The sequence below is a fragment of the Thermobia domestica genome, chromosome 1, assembly GCF_964235325.1.
Source record: "Thermobia domestica chromosome 1, izTheDome1.hap1.1, whole genome shotgun sequence".
Taxonomy (NCBI): domain Eukaryota; kingdom Metazoa; phylum Arthropoda; class Insecta; order Zygentoma; family Lepismatidae; genus Thermobia; species Thermobia domestica.
The window spans coordinates 271532075-271559689 of record NC_137454.1 but is presented as its reverse complement, the minus strand read 5'-3'; the positions used below and the strand labels follow the sequence as shown (position 1 = coordinate 271559689).

The 27615-nt window shown below is 34.8% G+C and overlaps 1 protein-coding gene across 5 annotated transcripts in view; it reads right to left on the bottom strand.

The window, feature by feature from the left end:
- Window positions 1–27615, bottom strand: part of LOC145661059 (uncharacterized) — a 970674-nt gene that overhangs the window by 763422 nt on the left and 179637 nt on the right. For all 5 annotated transcript variants that reach the window (XR_014126881.1, XM_081726498.1, XM_081726502.1 and 2 more), the window contains exon 3: window positions 4935–10910. Coding sequence is in view for 4 of the 5 variants with exons in the window: in XM_081726498.1 (XP_081582624.1) it covers window positions 4935–10910 (5976 nt within the window). In the remaining variant the exon portion in view is untranslated. The remainder of the gene's footprint in view (window positions 1–4934; window positions 10911–27615) is intronic.

Below are 27615 nucleotides of genomic sequence, written 5' to 3'. Positions count from 1 at the left end.
TTTGTCCTTACGCTATTTTGACCGGATACCGTTGAGAAGTGGGCCCTGTTCGAAGCTCCGCTTCGCCGTCATCATTGATTAGGATCCCAGGAACCGGTTTCAAACCAGCCGAAACCAGCACTGCATCAGAAGAAGATATTCCTATGTGTTTTATAGACTGCTCGCGGCATCGTGCATTAGGAACTGCTACCAGGTGGTCTGAGCATCAATGCAACTGTGTGCTGTCAGCAGTTGATCCGTGTTTCAGAGAAACTCAAAACTCTGGAGGCAGTACTTTTGAATCGCAAAGGGGTCCTCCTGTCACTGGACAAGTTCTACGGGGCCAAGATGACCCGGGATACCATTCTAGGCTTCTCATAGGAAACACTATTGCATCCGCCATATCCCTGGACATTGCTCCGTCCGGTTATTACCTCTTCCATTCTTTGGACAATCATCTTAGAGACCGCCAGTTCGAATCTCTAGTAGAGGTACAAATGCACTTGATACCACCTTCGCTTCACAGCCCACCAAGTTCTTCCGTGATGGAATCCATAGTCTTCCAGAACGTTGACAGAAGGTCGTCGATGTTAATGGGAACTATTTTTGATCTTGTAGTTACGTCTAAGGGGACATATCGATATTCGAAAGTGGTGGGTAGAAAAGCGACAGAACTTTCTTGGTTACCTTTATATAAAAGTGGCATAACATTATTGAGAACTAATTCTAGAAATAAAATAATTTGTTTTCTTGTGTAGAGATTTCTTAAGCATATGATTTCCTTCTATTACGTTTCTTATTATATATTTATTGTATTATAATAACTGTACACAATCTTAATAATAGGCAATCTTAATAAGATTTCACAGTTTAGAAACTGATCATTTATACAATGTGTTAGGCATATCTTATTTTATGCTTTTTCCTTGCTGTTGCAGTAAGGATTAAGAGGGAAAGGTGGTAATATATAGAAAACGAGGATGGCTAATTATTCATGATTTTCTCTTGAAGGCAATTTTGAAATCAGGCTCCTGTTCTATTTCGCTCACGAGGAAGGTCCATAAACCGTGAGAGTTGAATTTTGATGAAAATTTGTGATAAGATTCAGTTCCAGATGCTAAGTAACGTAGTAATAGTCACTCGATGCGCAAATGCTTCGTTGAGCTGCTATACCGACGCCATTTTGAAATCCAGTAGGCAATGTCCAAGAATATTAGTTTGGCACAAAAATGAAAAAGCTTTTGAAAGATTTCACTTCAGTATTGTAAACCAAGGTAGAGCATCTATATGTGGGAGTACTTCCAGTGCATGATCGCCATTTTGAAAGGCGCCATATTGAATCGCGGTCAAATATGATAAATGGTAAGGGGGTCATGTGGGGTATCAAATAGCACTGGAATTTACTCCTGAATCCATGTCCGTAACCAAAGTTTACATATCTGTTTTCACTTCAGAGTTAAGAGCTCTCTCGCTCACAGGAACATATAAAAACTGTGCAATAAAATTTGTGTTATGAAATGCAGTCGTGCGAGTACTTGCAGGATTTTAACTAATGCAGTAGTAGTCATTTGATCTACAATAGCCACTATACCAATCAGATCTTGAGACTAGTGAGAGAAATCGTTAATTAAATTGAAATACCTGTAGTGAAAAATGGAATAGCAGTACTGTAACAAATTATGCCTATTTCAAAGTGCGCTATATGTATGAGTCTGTGTGTGTTGTGATTATGCATAGCATTTGAATGCTGTAATATAAGTTAGGTGCAACGGCACATTAGACTTTACAAGAATATGCCTTGAAGTTATTAGAAAATTAATAGAAAAATAATATAAACTGATGCACATACGCAAATATTAACCTACCTACTAACCTTTTGCTCTTCAGTTGTGATGATGGAGATCCAAAACGAAATGATTAGCACACAGTGTCATGGAGCAGTACAAACATTTAACAAATGCACTTTCGTCACAATCTTTATGACCACAGACACTATTTTCTACTAGTCTCCAGAACAGAGCTGGATTTAGGTTTGGTAGGGCTCTAAGCTGCTGAAGATAATGGGGCCCTTTATGTGTGCAGATAAACGTTGGACTACATACAGAATGAAGAAATCAGTAATATTTTAGGAAGCAGACCAGCAGAAGTTGCCCCATTACTTAGATCATAGGGGCCTACACAAACGAAATACTGTTGCTATATGTAGATATTACTTTATTTATTGTTTTTCTTATATTTTGAAAATGTACGTTCAATTTTTTCCTTGAATGTTTTGAGCCACCAAAAGTATGGGGTCCTAAGTTATAGCTTGTTTAGCTTATACGTAAATCTGGCACTGCTCCAGAACATTTGTAAATGAACCAACTATTGCTCCTGTGACGTACCCACATTTCTGCCATGCATATGCAAGCATGTCCTAAAGGACTGGCGCACAAAATTGATGATATACAACAGAATGCATATTCTGTATGAAAATTCTGCCATATAACTTGTACACCGAACAAGTGAACACCTGCTATAATTAGTTATTTATCACAGTTTTGATATGAAAACTAGTCTTGCCCTTATTATAAGCAAGTGTTTTATCGTTAAAGGTGGAAATTTGCAGATATTTAATTATTTGATATTGAAGGGAAAAGCAAGAGGGAGGCTCGTTTCACGGATTTCAACTTGGTATTGAATATTGTAATACTCTTTATTGCCATCTATTCTTAGAAGGTGTGCATGCATTCTCTTATAACTAATAGCAGAACAGACACAAGAAAAGTGAATTCTAAGTTTCCAGGTGTATCTTCTTCTAAGAATGGGCTCTGAACTGATAATTTAAATCCCCTTAAATGTTCAATGCGCCAGCAATAAATCGATTGTATTTAGACAAACTGCCAATAAATGCATTAAAGTATTTTAACTTCGTAATATGCACGGCAAATTATAGGTTGTCAAGTATGAGTATTGGAAAAGAACGCAATATTCTGCAACAATGTTGGTCTTTGCGTAAGGTTTCAAGATTGGAGAAGAAAATTTAACACACCATAACGGACCACGTAAAATTGCCTAAAATAGATTTTTGGTTTGATTCAGTCCAACGTCCCACACTTATGCCTGCTACGCTAAAGGAGACATGCACCTACTAATTATAGTGGAATCCGAACCATTTTGGTCGTTCAATGAATATTCACCAGTTTATATCATTTTTCTAATATATATCCGAACAATCCCTTTGGTATTCTCTGCTCGTCAGTACTATTAGGCATGTGTTTCATCGACGAGCAGTCTATTCCATCGCACTTTGAAATAGGTACAACTTGTAGCATGCTGCTATTTCATTTTTCACTACAGGCATTTCAATTTAATTAAGAATTTCTCTCACTAGTCTCAAGATCTGTTTGGTATAGTGTCTATTGTACTGCATTAGTTAAAACCCTGCAAGTGCTCACACGACCGTGTTTCATAACACAAGTTTAACTCACACAGTTTTTACATATTCCTGTGGGTAAGTGAGCTTTTAACTCTGAAGTGAAAACAGATATGTAAACTTTGGTTACGGACATGGATTCAGGAGTAAATTCCAGTGCTATTTGATACCCCACATGACCCCCTTACCATTTATCATATTTGACCGCGATTCAATATGGCGCCTTTCAAAATGGCGATCATGCACTGGAAGTACTCCCACATATAGATGCTCTACCTTGGTTTACAATACTGAAGTCAGATCTACCAAAAGCTTTTTCATTTTTATGCCAAAAGGATATTCTTAGACATTGCCTACTGGGTTTCAAGATGGCGTCGGTGTAGCAGCTCAACGAAGCATTTGCGCATCGAGTGACTATTACTACGTTACTTAGCATCTGGAACTGAATCTTATCACAAATTTTCATCAAAATTCAACTCTCACGATTTATGGACCTTCCTCGTCAGTACTATTGTAGTACGTAAATCGAACTTGTAGCAAAAGCAATTCTTGTCGAAATAAGATTTCTTCAGAAAAATGAATAGAAAGCTGCATGTTTGTGAATTTTCTTAAGGAGGTATCAGAGACATGTATAAAGAAACAGATTTGCAGAGTTTCTCATACTCATCACCTGCTAATATCTACCGCTTGTGCGAAGGTAACTCTTGGGCCGCACCGCAATCAGTTTCGCACACGACAAAACAAAGTCGCTTATAACTCAGGCACTAATATAAGTATGCAGTTTTTGAAAGAATATAAAATGACGAAAGACTTTTAGAGGAAACATTTTTCAAAATTCGATCTTTTAAATAATGTGTGGCTAAAAAACTGACGTTACGTGCAACCAATAGTGAATAAAAATAAAAATGACAAGAAAACCATTATATTTAGCTCAAAACTGCACTGGGATTAAATTGCAAAAGACAATTAGAGAAACTAAATAAAAAAAAGTTTGGATGTTCTAGCTCCAATAGTTACGGAGATACCATAGTGAATAATAGAAACGGCTAAAATTTCGGATTTCTCCCCATCCCCCTCTCCTCCAGTGAGGTGTTTTTTTCTTGCATCCTGAATTTTTGTGATCAGTGATGGGTATATATTCAATAAATATCGAATGCCAAATTTGTTACATGATTAGCCCTTAGAACTCAATTTTTAAGCCCAGATGCCTGGACTAAAATAATTTGTTAATCTTTCAAGTTAGTTTTGAAATTATACGGAATTTCATTTATTATCTTCATGTTATATATAAATTATATCATACCAATATTATAAAATGTGCAGTCACCTTGTGTAAATCACGGTCTATTCTTTCGAACCAATTGACTTAAGTCTTGTAATATAGTAACAATGGAGATCAGACGGAAATGACCAGAATACTATTGGCAATACTATTGAATATATTGCAAGCTGTTGGATAATATTTTAATTTGAATAATAAAATAAACAATACTGAAAGCTAAATAGAAAAGTAAACGAGTATTTGTTAATAAGTACTTACAAGGCATGTCCACCCAACAATTAATGAACCAACTTTTAACGTCATTGTGAAAACTGCGTCGTGTGTCAACTGTCCTTCACCATGTTTCTGAAATTCCAGCTGCTTCGGTTGAAAGTTTTCAGGTTCAAATGTTGAAATCTGTCCTTCGTGTAAATTACGGGTCAGTATTAATCGATCGACTTCCTTAAGAGAGGTAGATTTAAGAAAGGTATAACATATTTTTTCCTTCTTAAGTGGGGTTTCTAGTATTCCTGCTTCAATCTGGCCAGTTGATACATAACGTTTAGTAGGAAAATATGTTTCATTTTCTGGCTGTACAGCTGAAGCCGATAATTGTATGTCATGTCGCACTGAATGGCAATATTGAACATTTGTCATTAGGGATACATCTGATTTTTCAGTGTGCGAAAATTGATTAAGAGGCAGACACGTGTCAATTTTTTTAGAGGCTGAAACGCATGAACGTTGCGCATGGGTTATTTCAGACGCAAACTTGGTATCTTTTCTAGTGAAACTTAATGCAGAAGTTTTTTTATTTACCAACAGCTTAGCATCTGTTTGTGATGTCTGGTCTTTCTTTGCATTTAACAAGCTTCTAAAAGGGTTTCTGCTGGAGGTATTAATGAAGCAAGAATATATTTTAAATGTGTTACTCGTTGCAGGATTTGACCTTGAAAATGAAGTTTCCATTTCGTTGTGGCAAGTAAGTGTTTGAGTTTCTTGCTCTTGTGGTGAGTGCGGAGCGTCAGTCGCTTGAAAATCTAAAGGAATTGTTTGTGTTTTCTTATTCCGTGATTTTTTCTGTTGCCTACCGCTTGAAAGTGGAGTATTACTCGATCCAGTGCATTGGTTGTGTGTGAGCTTGTCAAGAGATATAATATGAATTTTTGGATATATGTTATCATTTGACCTACAATTGCAAATTTCGTCAGTAGTAGCTATTGATGAGAGTTCGGCACTACCAGCAGAACATTCGTTTACCTTATTTCCTTCTTGACTATACAGAAACTCTCTTCGTTTAAGTAAATGGTCATTTCTTATGGATCGTGGAGTCTGAGTTCTTCTACTGATAGTATTATCTGTAAGCAACCTTTTCTGGTGGGAGTTAAGAGTTTGATACTCTGATAATTTATGAGCTGTAGAAGAATAATTTGAACTATATTTTGTTTTAGAAATATTGCCTTCACAAAGCCCTTGCATTACGGATTCGTTGGAAGAGTTCGTACTTTCTCTCTTTTGTGATTCATAAAGAGAATCACAAGAACCAGGACAATTACATGGACACTTAGCAGCGGGAAATAGTACAATATCTCTGTTAGTTATCTGAGTCGAAGTTAAGGAAATTTCTCCGGAAGATAGAGATTTATATTCAGTATCAGTTTTTAGGTTTCGCAGTTCTTGTACTTTATTAACATCTCTCTCACTTCCTATTTCTCTAATCAATGTAATACAGCCACAATCATGCTCGTGTTTGTTGTTAGAGTTGGAGCTCTCACAATTGCAATCAGATTCTACAAATTTACATCTAGAATTTTTATTTGTACATATATTGCAGCTACAGTCTTCACTGCTTTCATCAAAATCATGATGAATATTGAGATTGCTTACATTATTCAATCTGAAATTATTACAATAACAGCATTCCTTCTCATGACTGTTGCTACCACATTTCTTGACATTATTTGTGTTCGTTTCAATGAAATCTTGCGATAACAGATTACAACTACAATCCTCTGCTGTATCAGTGCAATTCCATTGTCCGTAATTGAAAATATCTTCATTATTACGAACACAATTTGTCTTCGTAGAAATTTGCGGTGAACTAATAGATCTGTACTTGTTAATTTCACTTGAAGTAGAATATGATGGAGTCAAAATTATCTTTTGTATTGTAGAGAGGCTGTTATTAATTTTACCATGAATATTTTGTTCAAATATCTCTCTGGATTTAAATATCCAATTCTCACATGATAGCACGTTAGAAATACATTTGCTCTTTGATGCGTCACTGTTCATAGATCTAGAAAATTGTAACTTCTGTTTCGTTAAATTAGGCTTACAAGAAGCATAATCTTTCGGTTTGCAGCAATGGCATTCAAGTAATCTATTCTGTTTAGTGAAATTATTGTATTTTATAATTATTTTGTCATTCACGTCTTCAAACGTTTCTTTAGATGTGTTTTTTTGTACCTGCTGACTACATTGGGAAGAAATTGATGTGTTCTTCTCATATCTATTGTTTTGCAGATTTGATTCAGTTGTACGTTCATTTTCACAACAGTCGAGTTTAATATCTTTTGGCATCATCTTCATAAAGGCTCCGTTTTTAGATGAATGTTCTTCATTTGCTACTTCAATTAATAATTTTTGATTGTCTTGTATATTGTTGGATCCATCATACGAAAATTGCATTTGCTTACTGGTGGTACTATAATAAGTTTTGTCTGACAGATCTGTTACAGAAAGGCAATTTCTTTCGAAAATATTTTTAGTTACCTGTTCTTCGGAACTAGTTTTCGTGCGCGTCCTAGTTTTATTTGCAAATAACATCAAATAATTTTCTTTTTGACATAGTTTTCTTGGATAATATGATAGGATACCTGACGTTCCATGATTTTCACTTCCATTTTCATTTATGAATGAGACACATACTGGGTTTTGCAGATCAGAATTATTGAATTTACTCCAGTTCAGATTCTTTGTTGCAGAATGTTCTTCCTTATTAAATATTTGATCATCACTACTGTTAGACTTATTTACTATTGTAAGAGAGGAGAATGGAATAATGAGCCTTTTAGAAATTTTATTGTTACTGAATCTCTTGTACTCCTTTTTCAAAGGGCCTGAAGAGTTATCTGTACTTGCGTAAAACTGATATAAAGAGGACATTTTGTGTTCTTGAGTTAAATCTGGACAGGAGCAAACTATTTTGGGTCCTAATTGCTTTTCGTTTCTAATATTTCCATGTATACTGGCAATGGTATATTTTCCCGTGATCGGTTTAATACACGTACATAAACTTCGACCATGTATTATCACGACTTTGTTAAACAATCGCTTTAGAAAGCTAATCCATCTCAAACTGAGTTTACTACAACATTCACATGTAACTTTTCTTGATATTAAAACTTCAGGCACAGCTTCGATTTCTTTAGCATAGTACCGTCTGGCCCTTTTCCGACAAATTCCTGAACATTGTTGGTATATGGTTCGAAAACACTCGCCACTATGTACTTTCAACCCTGTCAGTAATCCTAATCTATTCAATAAGCTAGAAATATATCTTTCTCGTTCCACTGAGGAATCTGGATCCTCTGCATCAATAGGTCTGCTCAATAATTTAGTAACAGTTAATTCCGTAATCGAGTTATTATCCACTATTTTCTTGTAAGTATTTTGGGAATTTTGTGTCTTCGACGATCTGGATATTGTAGCACAGGAAACGTTTTTTGAGCAGGTACAACCATATTGTAAAGATCGTAATTTGTAGCTGTGTGTGCTGGATGACTTTTGCACCACAGAACTGTCCCAATCTGTTGATTCCTTATGGAATACCCCACTCTCCTGACACTCTATTTGATCTGTAACAGTAACCGGATTATTAAAATCATTAGAGAATGTAGAGTTTGTGGACGACCCATTTTGCTTAGTGAAAAAGTTTAGAAAGGAATGCACGCACTCATTTCTTGTTCCCACTACAGTGTTCTGACTTTTCACATTTCTATCACATATTCGACTATTCGAGGAGCGTTCTTCAGCACTTTCACACTTAGTAGTTTCACTTTCCATAACTTTCGTTAATGCGGTATTGGCTGATGCAGTCTCCTTGAAAGTTTTCTGTGATCGTTTAGAAGTTTTAAAATTTAGTGTTTTACATTTACGTACATTTAAAGTATTTGAAAATAAATTTTGCTCTTTGTTTATTGTAAGTGGCCGTGTTTTAGGACGTTGCCGACATATACTTCTCTCCAATATAAGCTCATAAGAACATTCAGTGCCCTCAGTGGTGGATTTTCTGGCATTTTCAAAACTAGTAATTGTTGATCTCAACGAATTTTCATTGCTGACGGGAGAAGAACTTGAAACTGATAGTTTAGAAACGACAGAATTTGGAACTTTCATTTCCCTTAAAAATTTATAACACTGAACATGATTTACCTTCCGTTCTGGGATGTAAAAGTCAACGAGAAACCGGTCATATTTAATAAACGAATTGAGCAGGTAATATGGCACAGTTATAAAAGCTAATTCATCATTTCTCTTGCATTTTACATTTAATTTTGCTGTATATAATTGTAGAGTTAAATTGATAAGTTCATCTACAAAAGTAAGATCAACGAAGATGGATTGATTATCTATATCTTTCTCTTCGTTAGACGTTCCTTCTAATGTGTTCCTGATTTCCTTAAGAAACATATTCCAGAATTGTTTATTCCAATCAGCCATTGATTTTAGGAAGTAAAGAGGAATCCCTGTTTTATCGTCAAGAGCACAATTACAAGTTCTTCCGTGAATGCACAGTTCATCAAACAATTCGGGAATAACATCTAACGTAGTCCGAGGTAAGGTAATAATTTTTTCATCATCTTCCCCGTCTCTCAAATTCTGCTTAACAAGTTGATAAAGAAATTTAATTTTTTCATCTCTTTCAGGAAGGTCACTTTCCGCATCAGCCTCTGTACCGCAGATGTAAGTGTGTTTTAGTGACTTAGACGAGTAAATATATTGTAACATTTGGTTGCCACATTTTGTAACACCTTGAAGAAAATACAGTGGAACACCTACCGACTCCTGTAGGTATGTTTTTCCAGTTCTTCGACATATCTCTTTGAATAGGGCAGTCTGAAATCCATAAAAATGTTCCATTAACGCGAAAGGAAGAGCAACTAATTCTGCTGTAATCCTGTGTTTCATAGATAGTTTCGATTCTATAGTTGATACATACTGTATAAACAAATACTGATTATATTTTCCCATTGCATTTATTAAATAATATGGCATACTTGGGGATGATAAATCACCTTGAACTTTCAAAATCCTTTTATACATAGCAAGAGGAATATTCGTAGCTTCTGGGTCAAAAACGATTGTGTCTTCCGAAGTGTCATTTTCACAGGGACAAAATATAAATTTTGAGGTTTTTTTCTGAGACATAGATATTTCCTGGTCATCTCTGCACACAAAAGAGGTATCAATTTCAGGATTTTCACACTCACATTTATTCTTGCGAAGAGCAGCTAGTCGTTCTTCGTAAACTTTTAACTTTGTTTTGGCAATTTCTCTGTCTATAAAATTGGTATTTATGTCTTTCATACAATATATAATATCTTCGTTCTGTACTCCTTCTTCTACCATCTCTTCTTCTAGCTCGTAGTCATCTTTTTCTTCTTGACCTTGTTTCATTTCTTTTTCAGTCTGGTTCGTATAGTTCAACTTTTCAAATTGTTCATCTAGTGGTTGGGACTCTTTTTGTATTTCTGTTTGTTCTTCTGGGGTATTGCCCACTGGATCAAGGCCACATGATTTGCATGACGAATTGTCCTTTTCTTTACTGTTATTAGAAGCAAGAGAAGATCTAACTACAGAAAATGCAGTTTCGTTTTGATCCACATATTCATCTAGTTTTTTCGTTTGGGAATTGTTTTCTGGCAAAATAAGCGATGAGGTCTTAGCAAGTGTATCTTTCTTGAGAATGATGCATTTTGAAGCTAAATTTTCAGAAGTATCTTTTTTATTTGCTTCTGATTTTTTGGTAGAATTTAAAATATTTTTTTGTTCTCTACAATTGGACTGACACGGCTGGATTGCGTAGGATTTAGTTTTGCTTTGTAAATATGATGGTGTTTGAGATCTATTGGTAACCATTCTCCTTGTCATGTCGTAGTTAATAATTGATTTAGAGGCCCTATCCGGTGATGATTTAGCAGAATCGATTTCGGAAACGATGACGAAATAACTACTGTCCACATTCTTCGCCTAAAATAAAAATAGAAAGAAATCATGAAAGGAATGCAACTAGGATTGATTTAATACGATGAAACATCCGAACAGCGAACATAGATAGAAATAGCGAACGTAAGTGGCGAGTGTCTGCTGCAGAGAGGTTGTATAAATTTAAAATTCTCTTAACTTGCAGAATACAGATATTATATTATTTATTAGTGATGCTCTGCATTGTTGAAGCTTGGCGATCGTCCCTCTTCCCTTGAAGTAACCCTAAACTATATGAGCCTGTCTGTAACTTCGTACAAAGTATCTACCTTGTACTGTAAAAATCGATTTCCTTTTTAAAAAATAAACTGGAAATATTTACTTAAAATCGAGGGACATATGAATCTTCAGGCATTTCTCAAAGTAATTATTTGTACATGAATCATACCGATTACTCAAAGCAAATGAAGTAATGTGATTTTTATTTAAGAGAAACAAGCCGTCGTACTCTATCTTTATATAAATTTTCATTACATTTAAGGCATTCCATAAACATACATGATATCCATGACTACTTTTCCAGAAAAGACAATGTTACTCACAATTTCCAAATGCGTACTTATTTCCATAGTCACCAATATAAGAAATAATACTACAAAACATCATAAAGATCTCCCAATGTTATGAAATGGATAACTTACATCCGTTTATTCCCAAAATAGATCTGTTTTATGATTATTTGTATCATTCTTAAAACATATAACAAGTTTCGTTTAATAAATAAGTAATGTCTGTTGCCCACTTACATTGTTCTCAAGTCCAACAAACATAATATAGTTCGGTGGCCGGGTCATTGGACGTGGAAATTAGTTACACGCAACGTTTTATCATGGACTTTGTTCAAGGAGTAAGGAACAAAATAAAATCGGGAGGGTGTAATTTTGTTACTTTTGGGCAATCGTTGGTAGAGAGTCAAATACAGTAGAATTTGGAACGATATATTCATCGAAACTAGATTCATGCGATGTGGGAAGGGTCAAATTGGCATTGTGGGGCAAACGCTTAATCGGCGTATGGTGAAGACATGGGAACATAGTTTGCAAATCTGCAGTCAAGTAATTAAAACGGTTCACTATATGCGCAAGAATGATCATGCAACCAGGTCCATCATGCCCTGGAAGAATCTTCAGCCACGATAAAATCTGACGGTACTGATCGGGAAAGGATATGTAATGTATTAACTCAACTCATCGATCCTCTAGATCCTCAGCAACATCCTGCTGAAACAATAAATATTTAATGTGGGCGCACTAGCTCAAAAATAAGGTCAACCTAGAAGTAATTAGTATAAAGCTGACTTTGGACTCATATGATGCACAATCCATCCAAGATTGACACATTAAAGGAGAGACACACCTTACCAAAGGAGATATAATATACACAGGATGGTTCAAAGTTGCTGAAATTACCATGTAAAGTACATAAAATATTATATAGAATAACTTTATATAGTTAAAATATGACTCACATGAGGACTTTAATCGCCTCAAAGTGTTACACTGCACAGTTCTACATATATATATTTTCTTTTAGTCACAGATATATGTGCGTGCATATACAGGGTGATAAAAATTTGAATGTTCCTTCAAGTAATACAAGGACATATGTAGTAAAACACCTTCTGCTGGAGATATAAAACGATTCTAAATATTATAATTTCGGAAAATGAAGTATCGTGTTCGAAATATTTTGCAGTATAAACGAAATGCACGAGTGAGAGCTACTACCATATGAATTAAATCAGGCAAAACGAAAAAGTTACAAGAAACTTTTTCTAACCCATTGTAAATAAGCAGGGCTCTCTGAATTTCAACTGAGATTAAGCACAACATTTATTTCAAATAAATCGTATTACATGCGTTACAATCGTGTAACGTACACATTTACATTGCATTGTCAAGATCTTCACGGGACTGTCACACAAATCGAGAATATTAGCATTGCAACATGAAACATTGTGACATGATGATTGATGATAAGCATCTTAGTATATACTTACGACATGAGTTGATATTTCTGCTCCACGGGTCCTTGGATGAAGATTTGTATTTGCAGCGGATCATCTGAACTCAATTAGTACTTATTTTGTATGAAGTTGACTTCCACTGACGATTAGAAAATGTTGAAGTTCTGTTTATTATCACCTGTCTGAGTATATTTAACACATTGTTTTCAGAGATATTTTTGAAAAAAAAAACTGTGAAATCAGGGATCATATCGCAGTCTCGACTTACGTCATTTGACTCGATTGTGCGTCCTTCCTTTTTGGATAGCAAATATGAGAATGAAATTGTGAGATTTTTTTGAATATTTTGAGTCATACTGTGTCATTTACAATTTTAACACACTCAAAAAGCGTAATTTACGTCAGCATCTTTTACGAAACAGAGCCCTTGCGTAACTTCTAGCACCAACCAGGACGGACAAATTCCTGAACTTATCGTATATTGACATTAATAGACATATGATTACATTGTTTGAAGGTTTTGTGGTCAAGAAAGTTACAGAACACACCATTAGATCAAGAGACCAGAAAGAGAGGAGCACATTATGACATATATTTACGAAAAGCTAGACCTCATACTTAATTTTTATAAAGCCATGCCTATTCAGCAACAGATAAATTTGTTGGTCGAAGGTTTGTTGCTTGATTATCTGAGACTTGCATGTAATAAATCGTTTACGTCCGTTGATGCCTTGTATGATTTTTTGTTGCATGAACAGTCAGCCGAGTAAATTGTGAATTATAAAACATGGATAAAAACAAAGTCTAAAGAATAAATTTTACAGTACAGCACAACGGAATTAATCGCAAATGTAATTGACATTTCGTTGCGAGATTTTATTTCCTCTCGATCAACAACAGCAAAGAACAGGAACGCTTGTACTTTTAGAAGTCTAAGATATCTCATCTGCTGGGGAAGAATGCAGTAATCAGTACTCTGTAGTTTATATTTCTCTTGAACAATATAAATGTGACTTTTCTTCTCACCCATCTGAATGCAAGAGCGACATGAATAATAATAATTATTATTATAACAGATTATATGATAATAATTATTATTGTTACTATTATCTACGAGCACTTCTGTTGTTTTCACGAACAAGCATAATATTCGCTCCCAAGATCATAGGACGTCTCACACGAACAATAATATTCACCGCCTTGCTAAAACATTAGTGTCCAATATGGTGCAGTCGAATGTTGGTGGGAATAATTGCTACTTTTTAAATAGACAACATAGCTAAGAGAACAGAGGGAGACAAGCATTTGGAAGACACACTACTACTACGCCTTGTTAGGGGTAGGATTTTTCCTTGCTTAAAGATTAATATTGGTCAAAAAGAATATAACGCCCTGTTGGATTTTGGCAGTCAAATTTCAATCTGTACTACAGAGTTTCTTTCTTCGAATCCCGGGCTTGTTAAAAGATGTACTATTATCCGTGGTATTTCAGGTAAAGATCTTGAAACTAACACTTTAGCGGTTTTAAAGTTCTAAATTGAAGGTTATTCTTTTACGGATAGTTTTTGAGTAGTAGACAAATACACTTCTTCTGTTTTGTTGGAAAATGATTGATTACTTCCTCAACATGTTACTGTTGACGAAGATATTCACGTGCCTCAAGAACTTAGGTGTGGAAACCCATTGAAGACGCGCTACCTGAAAGTCGTGCTGTACGTACACTTTCCGAACAAACAGCGAACTTACTGCAATCTTGTTTCATTACTTCAAAATCTGTAACTTTAAATCCAAAATCTAGTATTGCAATGCCTGTTCGTAAATTTAATGAATTATTGGGTGTTAAAACTATTTTACAACCCGATGAAAAATATGTTCCATGGCTGCTTTTTTGTGAATCAATGTAGAATAGATTTTGCCAATCCTGTCTTAAAAATAGACAAACCCTACTGACAAAAGATTGTGTTCAGAGAAAAATTTTCACTTAGGTACTGCTACTCACATTCGGCAGGGTGCTCAAACGATACAGACATTTTCAGAATCAAGGTTCAGTCAATAAACAAGAAAACAGTAACTTTCCTGTTGGTTTTGACATTAACATTAACCCTCAACTTTCTGATAGAAACCAAACGTATATTTAGTTATAGAGGAGTTTAGGGATTATTTCTCTTGGTCAGAGGGTTATTTTGGAGTAGCTGAAGGTTACATATATGAGGTCAAAATGGTAGAGAAAGCTCCTGTAACCAAAAAGCAATTTAAGAGACTTAAGAGAAGAACTTAATGAGCAGGTTGAAACTGCTCAATCAAGATGTAATTAGATGTATCTCAAGTTGCAATTCCCCCATTCTTTTCGTCAAAAAGAAGAATTGATCGCTTTGTTTTATAATCGACGCGAGAGGAATTATGAGATACATAGCATCTAACACTTTTCCGGTACCGTCAATAGAGAACATTATTTCGTACCTTAGTAGGTTTCATTGTAGCATAGATTTATTATCAGGTCTCTTCCAGGTGAGAATTGCTGAGAATTATCAACATCTCACTCTATTTTCAATCTCAGGATTAGGCTAATTTTGTTTTCAAGCCTTGGAGCAGGGTTTAGTCTTCAAGTTTTGCTGGTTTAAACAGATTAGTAAAGATGACGTTAGAAGGACTAGAATCTAAGAAGTTTGTAAGTATCTACATGATTTTTGGTAGTGGTAATACTTTTGAGGACGTTATCAATCTCACCAAGAATTTATTTCAAGGAATTAGGATAGTAATCTCAAACTTGAACCAGTAAACACGAATTGGCTTATCTCGTACGATGACCTCAGAATTTCCAGAATAATGACTGATTGTATGCGTCATTCTGAAGCCCTGAAGCTGAAAACAACACATAGAATGTTTTCTATGATTAGTTAGCTATGTGAGACGACTTTTGCACTTTTTTTTGAGAAGTTGCTGAGCCTATGAACTCGCTTTTTAGAAAGGATGTACTGTTCAAGTTGACACAAAAACAACAAGATGCTTTTAAGAAAATTAAAAACGCTATCATAACATCTCTATATTTAATGCATTGCAATGTGAAACACTCTGTATACGTATTGTGTGATGCGTCAACCCGTGCCCTGGCTGCTGTGCTTAAGCAACCTATCGCTTCTCCTGATAATCCAGAGTTAGTACCCATTGCTTATTGTAGTCATGGCTTACATAAAAGCGTGAAATCTCGATATTCTTATGAACTTGAAACTTTTGAACATTCTTTACGCATTTCAGTCATTTCGTTTTTTCTATTAGTATACATTTGGTTTTCTTGGCGGGAAATGTGCCAAGATAAAACAAACGTACTCTCGGACGTCACTTTTAGCTTAAAACAGACTTAAGAGCTTCGTGTGTAAGAAACAGACTAAAACCGCAGGAAAATTTTGCTACATCGCTTAGTTGTATTGAACAATTTAATTTTACAGTAACACACATTTCTAGGTTGTCCAACGTAAAAGAAGATGCCCTTTCAGGGAGGGAAGATGCCCCGTGCTCTTGGAGATATTTCTGACGAGCAAAAGAATAAGAAAAAAACATCTCTCTTCTCTTGCACTATTGCCGACAGCAATAATATCTTGTGACGAATCTTCTCTTTGAGATGAACAAATGAAAGATCACTTTTATGAGGCTATTTTTGATTCGTTGGAAAGCAAGGAAGGGAAAAGCCCGAAACATTAACGACAAGCTTTCTATTTTTTTTGCTTAAAGAAGGAATTTTGAATAGAAAGTAAAAGACATCTAGCAGTATGAAATTTTTGGTTCCTGTACCCATTACATTGCGTTACAATTTTTTTAATGGTGCTCACACTCATGCCATTCGTTCAAGTCACTGAGGTTTTTATAAAACCTATGACATTTTACTGAAATCTGTGCATTTTCTAACGAAACAATACACGAGAAATGGATGGAATGTTTAATCTATCAGACAAGAAAGAACAAAGTTGTTTCTGCTTACGTTATGTTGTAGACTATCCCAAGTACCACTGTTGTGTAGATTATTTTTTGACTTCGGATGGATGTATTCCACGAGTAACGATTTGAGACAAATATTTGTGTTGTGGTTGATGTAGCTACACGTTATAGTATTCGTGGTTCACTAGGAGATATTAAAGTTTCCTCAGTAGGTAGATTTGTTTATGAGAAAGTAGTTTTGAAATATGGTATTTTTAAAGAAGTGGTCACAGGAAAAGGTCCATGATTTACTAGTAACTTATTTAGTGCCAAAATGCGATTTGTAAATATTCAAGGCCATTATGCGAACGGAAGTGCAAAAATACTCACCCGAAATAATGAACAAAGACTGAAATCGACGTTACTTAACAAAGAGTAGGGTAAGTGGGTTGAACTGCTGTCACTTTTTATGTTGGCCCACAATTTAACGGTCAGTCTATCCTCTGGATATAGTCTTTTTAAATTATTGTTTGGTTTCCGAGGTAGGATGCTCCACAAAGCAATTTTGGATACCGAGCGTCAATTTCAGAACAACGCTGAACATTTACGATAACTTGAAGAGGCACGTGATAAAGCCCATGACAAATGGTTCCAGAGACATAAGACGGCAACAAAATCTTATGACAAGCTTCATTCGAAACCGAGTTTCAAGGTCGGGGACAAGGTGTGGATTTCGGATAGTACTATGAAAGGGTCCACCAGAGCCTTTAATGGACGTTATTTTCCTCCAGAAATTATTGAGGATATTGACCACCAAATTTTCTAGTTTGCTAAATTCAAGACTGCAGGAGGAAGGTTTAAGTTCGATTCAATTGCTGTCCACAGGTTAAAGGACTACTACGGGAAACAGAAGGAAAAGGTGCGAGAGGAAGGACAAGACGTTGGCATGGATATTAATTACATCGCAGAGGATTCTACAAAAATGCTTGCCGTGTGAAATTTCGTAAAGTTGTGATTGCTAATCAACTACTGACTTGGGCTAAAACAAGGAAAAGTTAGTCAGGTTTGAAACCGAAGTTGGGTGCCAATACTGCATTGAAATAAGAAAATTAGAGTTTTCCATGCGAACATTACTATGATTAAAGCTGGTGCAGTTGTTAGCTCTACAAATGAATTATCTATTCCACTATGGGGAGCAGACTGAAGTATTCAAGAAGCTGCAAGAAAAGCATTTCGCAAAGGTTGTGAGAAAATTCAATCTTTGAAACCAGAAATGAAAATTGCTTCGAGATATAATCTACCCTTTGACCACGTATTGTTGACGTTTAATCCTAGAGACGCGAACAAGAAGGCTTTGAAGAATTGCTGAATAATTATTTTGATTTTGTGTTCAAAAATAAGATTTCAACCGTGGTTTTCCCCTGCATAGCTGCTGGTGCGTTTCATTTCAATAAGGAATCTGCTGCTAGAATTGCGTTGTTAAATATACAAAAATTTTAGAGGACCATCTACATAGTATAGATCGTATTGTGTTGTGTATTTTCAATAAGGAGAACTGGGATCCTTACCAGCGTCTTCTGCCTGTGTGCTCTACCTTCAAGAAGGAAAAGAGGCGGAATCTGTTTTTCAGCAATGAAGTTTAAGAGAACACGGTTCTTAAAGGAGCATTTGATGGATTAGGAACATCTGTGAAGTTGGTGACGAACTTTGTTTTGACACTGGCCATGTCATTCAAGAATTTGTTTGGTTTGCTTGTATTTCTAAGTTCTTCTCGGCAATTACAACGAGAAAAAAGAAGAAAAGAAAGAAGTACTCATATTAACGTTAGTCTTTTTCTACAATACTTAAGTCACTTAGAACTGTTGGTTAACTTTGTCGAACACGTTTTTCTTTCGTTTTGCCTGAACAGCTAGTATTTTATCGAAAATCAACATCTTATTGTTATAATATGATTTGCAGAAGAGAGAAAAGGGAAAGACACACGCAATTGTGAGTTGACATTTGTATGCCATTCATGTTATGATAGTAATGAAGAAGGAATTCCTACGTTTTTTTTTTCGTATTTTTCAAGATGCATCTTACGATCCAAATTTGAATCTGAAGAAGAATGAAGTGTTTTCATGATTTCAACGACTTGTTACTGGCTATTGGAGATGTATTCAGTCAATGCATTCTTTTGAAAGTAATTAATAAAGTAATTTAAAGTAATTTCTTGTGTAATTTTTAATGATTTTATGTGTGAACAATTTTCAATTACCTGCAAAGTATATAGTGAACTTACATATTTCATCATGGAGATGGATGATTTTGGTTTGATGAAGGATGGTCATTATACAATATGTATTTTCGTATATTTGAAAAATTGTGTTCCTGTGGATCCAAGTCTCGCTGCTTTCATGCAAGAAAAAGGAGAAATATTTTCTTTTGTATATTTTAGTCAGGAATTGAGGATTGTGTATGGCGATAGCTTGCCATATTGATTTCGTTAGTTTCCAATAGCCAGTGTAGAATATAACTCTGTCAATACTTCGGTCATTGTGAAAATAAATTCTCAAGAATTCTCTTTCTATGGGTACTTAGATTAATTTTTCTTCTAGAGCGGAATAACCATTTGATTTTAGAATCAAACTTTTATTGGCACTAATTTTGTTCATTATATACGTATCTTTTATAGCTTAAATTTTTTACAATTGCAATTTTTATTCCCCTCACTTCTCAACGACTTTTATTTATTCCATTATTTTATCCAATTACTTCCACCATTCTCATATCTTACGTTTTTCATGTACTCATTGACTGTATTCATTAACTTTTCTGATTTTAATTTAATAAACCTGTACCCTACTGGTGTACACCTACTTGTTCTCAATGAAGATTCCAGTGATGTCTTGTTGAAAGAACATTGTACTAGTGATTTCAAGGCATACATTTTGTGCTTAGTGATGCTGTTTTACATCATCCACGTTGCTGTGTTTAAGTTATTTCGCCTTGATTGTTCAACTATCAAGTGCGTTAGTGTCGTGAAAATTTGTGCTGTACTCATCATTTCTTAGAAGATGATTTCTTTTCAGACTATTTTTGCTGCTGTGACGTTTACCTTGGGAAACAGAGTGGAAATACAAAAGATATTGCTTTTTATATTTTAAACTAAAAGTAAATTAATATTTTTTCCGAATTGTTTCCATTGGGGACTTTGATTTCAAGGGGAAAATGCAAGATACTTACCTTGTTATGTATGTGTATACATTATGAGTTGTTTTATTTCGAACATTGGGATTTTTTATTTTAAGTTGACTCAATGAAAAGTATCGTCGTCTTATTAATGTTAAAGTCACATTAAATTCCTTTTTTTCTAAAGTTTACTTTACATAAAAGGAAATTTTATTGCTGCCTGTCGTCTTATTCTTACATATGTAATTCTTTAACCACGAAGACTACAGATTGTTTCCCTGTCCGCATTCCTGTCATCGCCCCTCCTATGGTTAATCTATATAGTCTGTATTTTTCAACGTCACAGAAGAAATTGTCGATAAACAGGAAGTAACACGCAAGGGACGTTAAGGAGGAACCATTGGAAGAATTTCGGAAGACGTAGTCGAAGTTGAATTTCGAGCCAAGCAACATATAACAGCGCGAAGTAAGATTTTGAGTTGTCTAGAAATTATTCCTTCTTTTAGCCTTGAGAGTATTTATTATTTTTAGTGTTGTTAAGTTGTTAATGACATTTCTCGTCGCTTGCAAAGTAAGTTTAACCTAGGTTGAGTTACTCACCGCAGATACCCCTTTCAACGCGGCGACAAATCGAGTGAGTGATTTAACTTAAAACTGTTTATTTCCGATTAATATTGAGCGAAGTTAAACAAAAAATACAATGATTTTCCATGTCATTGTTGCTTTGGGAGGGGGTGGGGCGCACAATTGTGCGGGTTAGGTTTTTGCTTAGTACTAAAATACTTCTTTAAATATTGAGCTGCGCAATATTCAAGCAGTTTGAGTAATTAATTATATTATAAACATATTATATAATTCGCATGATGCCTAAGATCTTATGGGCTATTGTATTTTGCATCAGGGACCAGTAAAAAGTTCTTTGAGGTCACTTTCAGTACATATTCATTTCTGCCTTCTTTGATTGAGTGTAAGATTATTATAAATAATATTATGATATTATGATGTACCAAATCGATAGGTTAAATTGTCATCGACGTTCATGCAAACTTAATTGCATGTGGAACTTAGGAAAAAATCGTCTCTTTCGTAAGGCAAAGAGAGCAGTTACATTTCACACATCAAGTTCTTCTGGCACACTCTTCCATTTGTCAACACCTTACTGATCTCAGATTGCCAATTTGTGACCAGTTATCATAACCGTCTTATCTCTTGTTCTTTACTGGTTTCTTAGATGGCCTATAGATCCTTTATGACTGTCGTTGGATGAAATCAGAATAATCTTCAATTTCGCCAACATCTTGTTTCCGTTTGCGATCGGGTAGTAACAATAATGCTTCTGCCAGGTCCATTCTGAAATCCAATACTTCGTCTATCTCCTTCCTTGCAACTGCATGTGCATCGTGAACCACGAGTTTACGATGCACATATCAAGGAAATGCAAGATGATTTTCGGTGTCCGCTTTCTAGTCTTGAACCATGTTCTGTAACCCCCAAGTAGTTGATCGCACACATCTAGGCCCCCACATTTTTATTTCCATTTCCCTTTGCTATTTGTTGAATGTCTTGGTGGCCACAAGAAACTATATGTTTGGAAAGGCTTTGAAAGCAGAAATGCTATTTGCATGAAGTGTACTGAAAACCCTGCCGACACACATGTTTGGGGTGAATTTTCGAAGAGATAATCAGAAGCAAAATATAATTCTAAATAACGATGAAAAATGAAATGAAATTTATGAGAAGAGAAAAAAATCATGTATGTATGTCTCATTTCTCGTTTGTTTTTCTAAAGACAGAGAACAAAACACCTCGATTAAAATAACAGGTTTAAGTACTCATCTTGTAAGCTTTCGTTTGGCGAGCGAGAAGGAGAAAAAAGAATAGCTGTACTTGTGACAGAAACACCTTTTTGTCTTCAGTTGCGAACCAGAATTTTAACCGATAGCATGGGAGCGAAAACAGAGCCTGTTAGTGTGACGTGAAGCGTGTGAGTTTGTTCGTGATTAAAGTATTTGACATGTTACCTCGTTAACTTGACTATCAGCAATTTGAGAAAAGGAAAATGTAAAATTTAACTTCTGTGCATTATATTATCATCTCTAAATAGCAGTAGCAGAAGACTTTGGCTTAATTCTGTTGCTGTGGAGTTTTATGGTTGTACATCAGATTTTGCCGAATGTCCATTGGAAGTTCCTATGTCTTAAGTATTGCTATATAAGTCAGAGAGAAAGGGTGCATTAGGATGCAGTATTACGGTGAGTAGAACCCATAATTCTATCCTGTGTCCTGTCTTTTATTTGTTACTGTGCAGTTGACTTTTAGAATTTAATTTGGTTTGTTGGTTAATGGAGGATTTGTCAAATTTTCCTGTTAGATTCTAGTCATTGCTTTGAAAGTTTAATGTTTCTTCATTTCGACAAAGGCATTATATTGATTTGATCTTCTATTCAACTTGCAGATAATAATAGACGTCTTAAATTTTATTTTTCGATCCGAACGTTATTATTTGATACATTTTGAAGGAAATTAAGCGAGAGTTTTGAAAGACGAAGTCATTAGTTTTGACTGCCATTTGATCAGTTACGAATTTTGTTGAATTTCGTCTCTAAAGATTTATCGAGGTTCAGTTAATTCGTTCAATGCTGACTTTGGTGAAATATTATTATAAGAATTTATGTAATGTAAAACCTATTACTATATATATAGTTTGCGAACTATAAATTAACAATTTTTAGAGCATAATTTGTTGAAGAGTTGTAGTTAAATTTGAACTTTTGCTGTCGAAACGAGATTCTAGTCGGTCATAATTTTTTTTCTAATTGTTATTAAATTTTAGATTTTTTGTGAAAGTTAATCTCCACATAATTTGCTTATTGTTAATAAAATTCATAGAATTGATTTATTGCTTTTGGTATTTGATATTTTTTTAAATTTCCGTTTACTTGAATGAATTTTGGTGTTTGTTTGTTAACTGGAGTAATTTCTTGAAACTGTCAGGTGTGAAAGACTGTAGGTAAAGGAATAATAGGTAATTTTAAGGGCCGTTTGGATTCCCCGTAAGCCGCCTGGTGTATTGCGTCTATAATTCTCACGTCGGATATTTAGCATTACAGATTGTTGAATAGTTTGCTAATTGTGGGTTCGTATGAAGTGTGGTAGCATTCCATCAATATTCTGGCCCGCAACTCAACCAATTATCATTCATTTTGGTAGCTGACTTTATATTGAATTATGAAACTTCTACTTGAGATTATAATGTTTTGCAAATTAAATTGTTTGAACTGGTTGCTATTTAATTGTAAAATTTTAAATTCAAACTATTTTTTATTTTTCCACGTTGTATGTTGCTAAAAGCTTTACATATTAAATTTTAGTCCTTTTCTATTTGGGAGTTAATAAGCGAGTTAATTATAACCCATTAATTTATCATGAATGTTTGTTTGCTAATTAATAAGTCTTAACGAGATTCTGAGAGTATACATAAGTAAGTCAGGTTATTTGTAATGTTTTGATGAATGATTCAAGTCAAGTTGAAATTTGATAAACCAGTCAACTTATTTGTGTTTTTTATGAATGATTCAAATCTAGGTTTGGTTTGTTGCAATTCTTGATGGAAAATGAAATGAAATTTTTAAGTTTAACGCCCCACGATTATGCCGGTTAGGCTAAAGGAGACGGTGATCATGAGAAATGAGTGAAAATGGTGGAATGAAGAAAGTGGGAGGAAACGGGAGAACCCCGAGAAAACCCGCGAGCACGATGTTTGTCCACCACAATTCTTGATGGGTTGTAGCCTCTAGTTTGTTATAGTGTTGAATGTTGGTTGTATAGTAATTGTAGAGTTAATTGTTATATTTGTTATTAGTAATTATATTGATATTTTTGTAGATGGTACATTTTTAAAGATTTGTATTTCATTTTTAAATTTATAATTGTAACATTTTTGAATTGTTTTGTGTTGATAGATTTGGCGCGAAAAGTAAATATGTCAAAGGGAGACAGAATAGTTCAATTAGTTTGACGATATTGATGAAAGCATAAATGTTTACTTTAGATCAAACCCGGTTTGGCCTGGAAATAATTTTGCTAGCATTTCTTTGGGTTTTACCTCTCCACAAAATTCCTTTTTTTCATGTAAATAATAGAGCAGAAAGTGTCGCTAATACATTGGATTACTTTTCTAATACTAGTACACGCAGTTTAGAAAATCGATATTTCACCAATATTAGTCGGGTTGCTCAACTTCCAACTCCGGGACAATTACAGTACCGTAATGAAATTATGAATAGAGATTGGTTCAGTATTGGTAATCATCAGTGATCTCGTGTTCCGAATACAACAAATCAGGTTGATTTTCAACTATCTGGAGGTAGTCCTGAAGTAGTGTCACAAAATAGAACAAGACTAAATTTCTGTCGTCTTTCAGATTATTAGAAAGGGTCTCTACCATTAAAAATTGAACTCCGATAGACATATAGAGAACTGGAAGGCAGTTCCGTCAAGACTATAATTATTTTAGTTCATTGCCTTTCAACAGACTAGATACCTTTGATAGTCAAGGGAACATTGGAGAATCGAGAGCAACTTTGAAATTCATTGATAAATACACTTTCCAGAAATTTTTAGAATCGTTGGAAGATAAGTTTAAAGGGGTTATTGTAATAGATGAGAAAAATAGTTACTTAATATTCAAAATATTAAGAGTTTTGGAAACAATGTAGTTATCCGATTGCAGTGTTGTATGGCATTATGTTATCCAAGAGTGATTGTGAATTTCAAAGTGAACTTCAACATGTTATTAGTGCAAATGTTCCTTGGGAAATTTTCGAAACAGAATAATGTACAAATATATATCAGGTACTGTGAAACATTCGCTAATGGCGGAAAAGATTTTTAGAAACAGAAATTAAATGAAGGAGTTGACCAATATATTAAAGATGTTTATTTTTCTTCAGTTGTTTTGAATTTCTGTTTTAGTGAAGTACAGTTGATTCAAATTCTTTTGCATTGGATGAACCCTTCCATAAAATTTAAATTATTTTCTAATCAAGTGCCTGAGTCTTTGGTGAATTAAGAGAAAATTCTAATTGATATTTTAATCATTTTAGAGAGCAAGGAATAAAGTTGGAGCTAAGTACGGCGCATCTGCTTCAGTAATGAATAAACGATGTTTGGCATCTGATATTAGTCACTCAGTGATTAATAAAAATGAAAATTGACCAAGGGTTTTCGAAAATTGAAAGTTTACGGATTCAAGTCTGATTTCGTTGGCGATACCTGAACGTCTAAAGAGAATTAATAGTCGGATATTTCCTTCGCAAACAAGTGACTGTATATTTTCGTTCGTGGATGGATTGATTAATAATAGTAGTGTGAGAATTTGTTTGGACAGCCGGTCCTCGTATAATCTCGTAACACATGATTTTCTTAGGGGATGTGAGCTACAGCATTAACTTGCAGAAACATTACCTGAAACTATTCGTCCTGCTTTTGGGTGCGAATATCTAGTTAATAAGGTACTTTGTCCAGTTGGTTCGTACTGATTACCTTTAAGGTAGTAACTGATCTGCCATTCGAATGCATTCTCGGTATGCTTTTTAAAGGACAACGTCTCAGTTATTGATTATTCAAGGAATAAACATTTATTAAGAAAGAACAGGATATGAGTTACATTACATTACGAGGACAAAGAAAGGATGTTGAAAGGGAATATCGAGGGAATTCAAGACTGAATTCATGAGATCGAGTTGGCCATTTAGTTGGAAACAGTTCTCCTGATACGAGAGTGGGTAATAACGTGACATCTTTGTTTCTGAAGCGGATTACTGCAAGCTCATGTAAACGTGATCTTTCTATTCAGTGTGACATATAATTAGGAACATTGAAAAAAAACTTTTAAAAATAAATGCACCAAGTGAAGATCAAATGCGGAAATTTCGGATAATTTTTGGTGAAATGGACAAACAAGATATTGGCTTGACTTATTCTAGAACTGGTACTACTGGTTATTCTGTTAATTGTCCTTCTGTAAATAATAGTTTGTATATTTTCCTAATATGGAAAGGTCTGAAGACTTCGTCTGAATTAAATGGTGGGTGAAAAGTTAGTTGATTCTTCTCCAGCAATTAATCGGGAATTTCAATACGTTTGTAATGAATATCCAATCAAGCTGCAGAAGGGTCATTTATCGGGTTTGTTATGAGGATCCAACCAAGCTGCAGAAGGATGATTTATGCCAAGAAAAGAAAGACAAAAAACTTGAAGGATCTAGTAGTGAATTCATATTCGTCTCAGATGAATTTGAAGAAATCTTAGGAAAAGGAAGATAAGCATTTACCACCAGTATTGCTTAATGAGTTGTCACCGGAACAAACTAGTAGATAATTTCGTGAATGTGTTCAAAAACATGAAAGTGATTCTATAGTTTCAGATCTCGACTTTGAACAATATAACAAGTTTTATGAACTTGTTAAGAAAAATATGAAGCTATTTCGTTCCGATTTAAAAGATAAATCAACGGAATTAAACCCAAAGAATGAAAAGTTAAAAAATAGGGAGAATTCTAATATTTTGAACAAGTGTATGGAGAAAGACGTTCAGGTATTGGTGAACGGTATTCGAAATGAATTCCATGATGTAATATAAAATGATATAGGGTATATCAAAAATTTTGTTACCAAATTGTAGTTCAAAAAGAAAACATTCAAGGATGCTCCGTTTTCAGTGCCTTAAACTAAAGAACATTTTTTGGATGAATGTTTGCAGGAATTAGTCTCGCAAAGAATTCTGGTGGAAGTCGATCATTCTAACTTCGGTAGCGTTTGTTTTCTTGTAAAAATTAGAATAACACACATAGTATAGTCGGGAATTTTCGTAAAGCTAATTCATTGATCAAAGGTAATGTGCGTCTTTTTCCCAACATGGTGGAGTGTTAAGCAGCTCTGCAGGGAAGAAAATGTTCAGCATTCTGGACGGCAACAAAGCTTATTTCCACTTGACCCTCTATGTGGACTCACGGTATATCACTACTATCGTAACCCCGAAAGGATGTTACCAATACCCCAGAGTTCCTGTGGGAATTAAGACCAGCAGCAGTTTAACTCGTTGTATGGGAAAGGTCTTTGTCGATCTTAAAGAACAGGGTGTACTTGTTTATTTCGATGATCTTCTTATTGCGTCTGAAAATTTGGAGAAGCACGAAAACACTTTGCTTTTGGTATTGGAAAAAGTGAGCGAAAATGGAATTACCATTTGGCCTCAAAAATGTTTATTTTTATAAAAATTGATGTGTTTATTGTTCGTGTCAGATTTCTTCCGTTGTAATCAATCCATTGAGATTAGCAACCATTAAGAATATACCCCTCCTAGAAATAGGAGAGGTGCAATGAAAATATGTGGATTATTCAATTATTACTCCAAGTTCGTAACTGAAATGGTGGAATTATTGGCTCCCATAAGCAAAGTACGTTCCAAGCGTAAAAGAATTGAGTGGACGAATGAACACCACAAGACTATATAAATTGAACATTTTATTTTCATTGCCATGGCAGTGGGAAGATATTTGAGCTTGTATTTCGCATTTTGATAGTGAGAATTGTCTCTTGCCCCTGGATTCGAAAAAAATGTCAGAACATGATAAACACC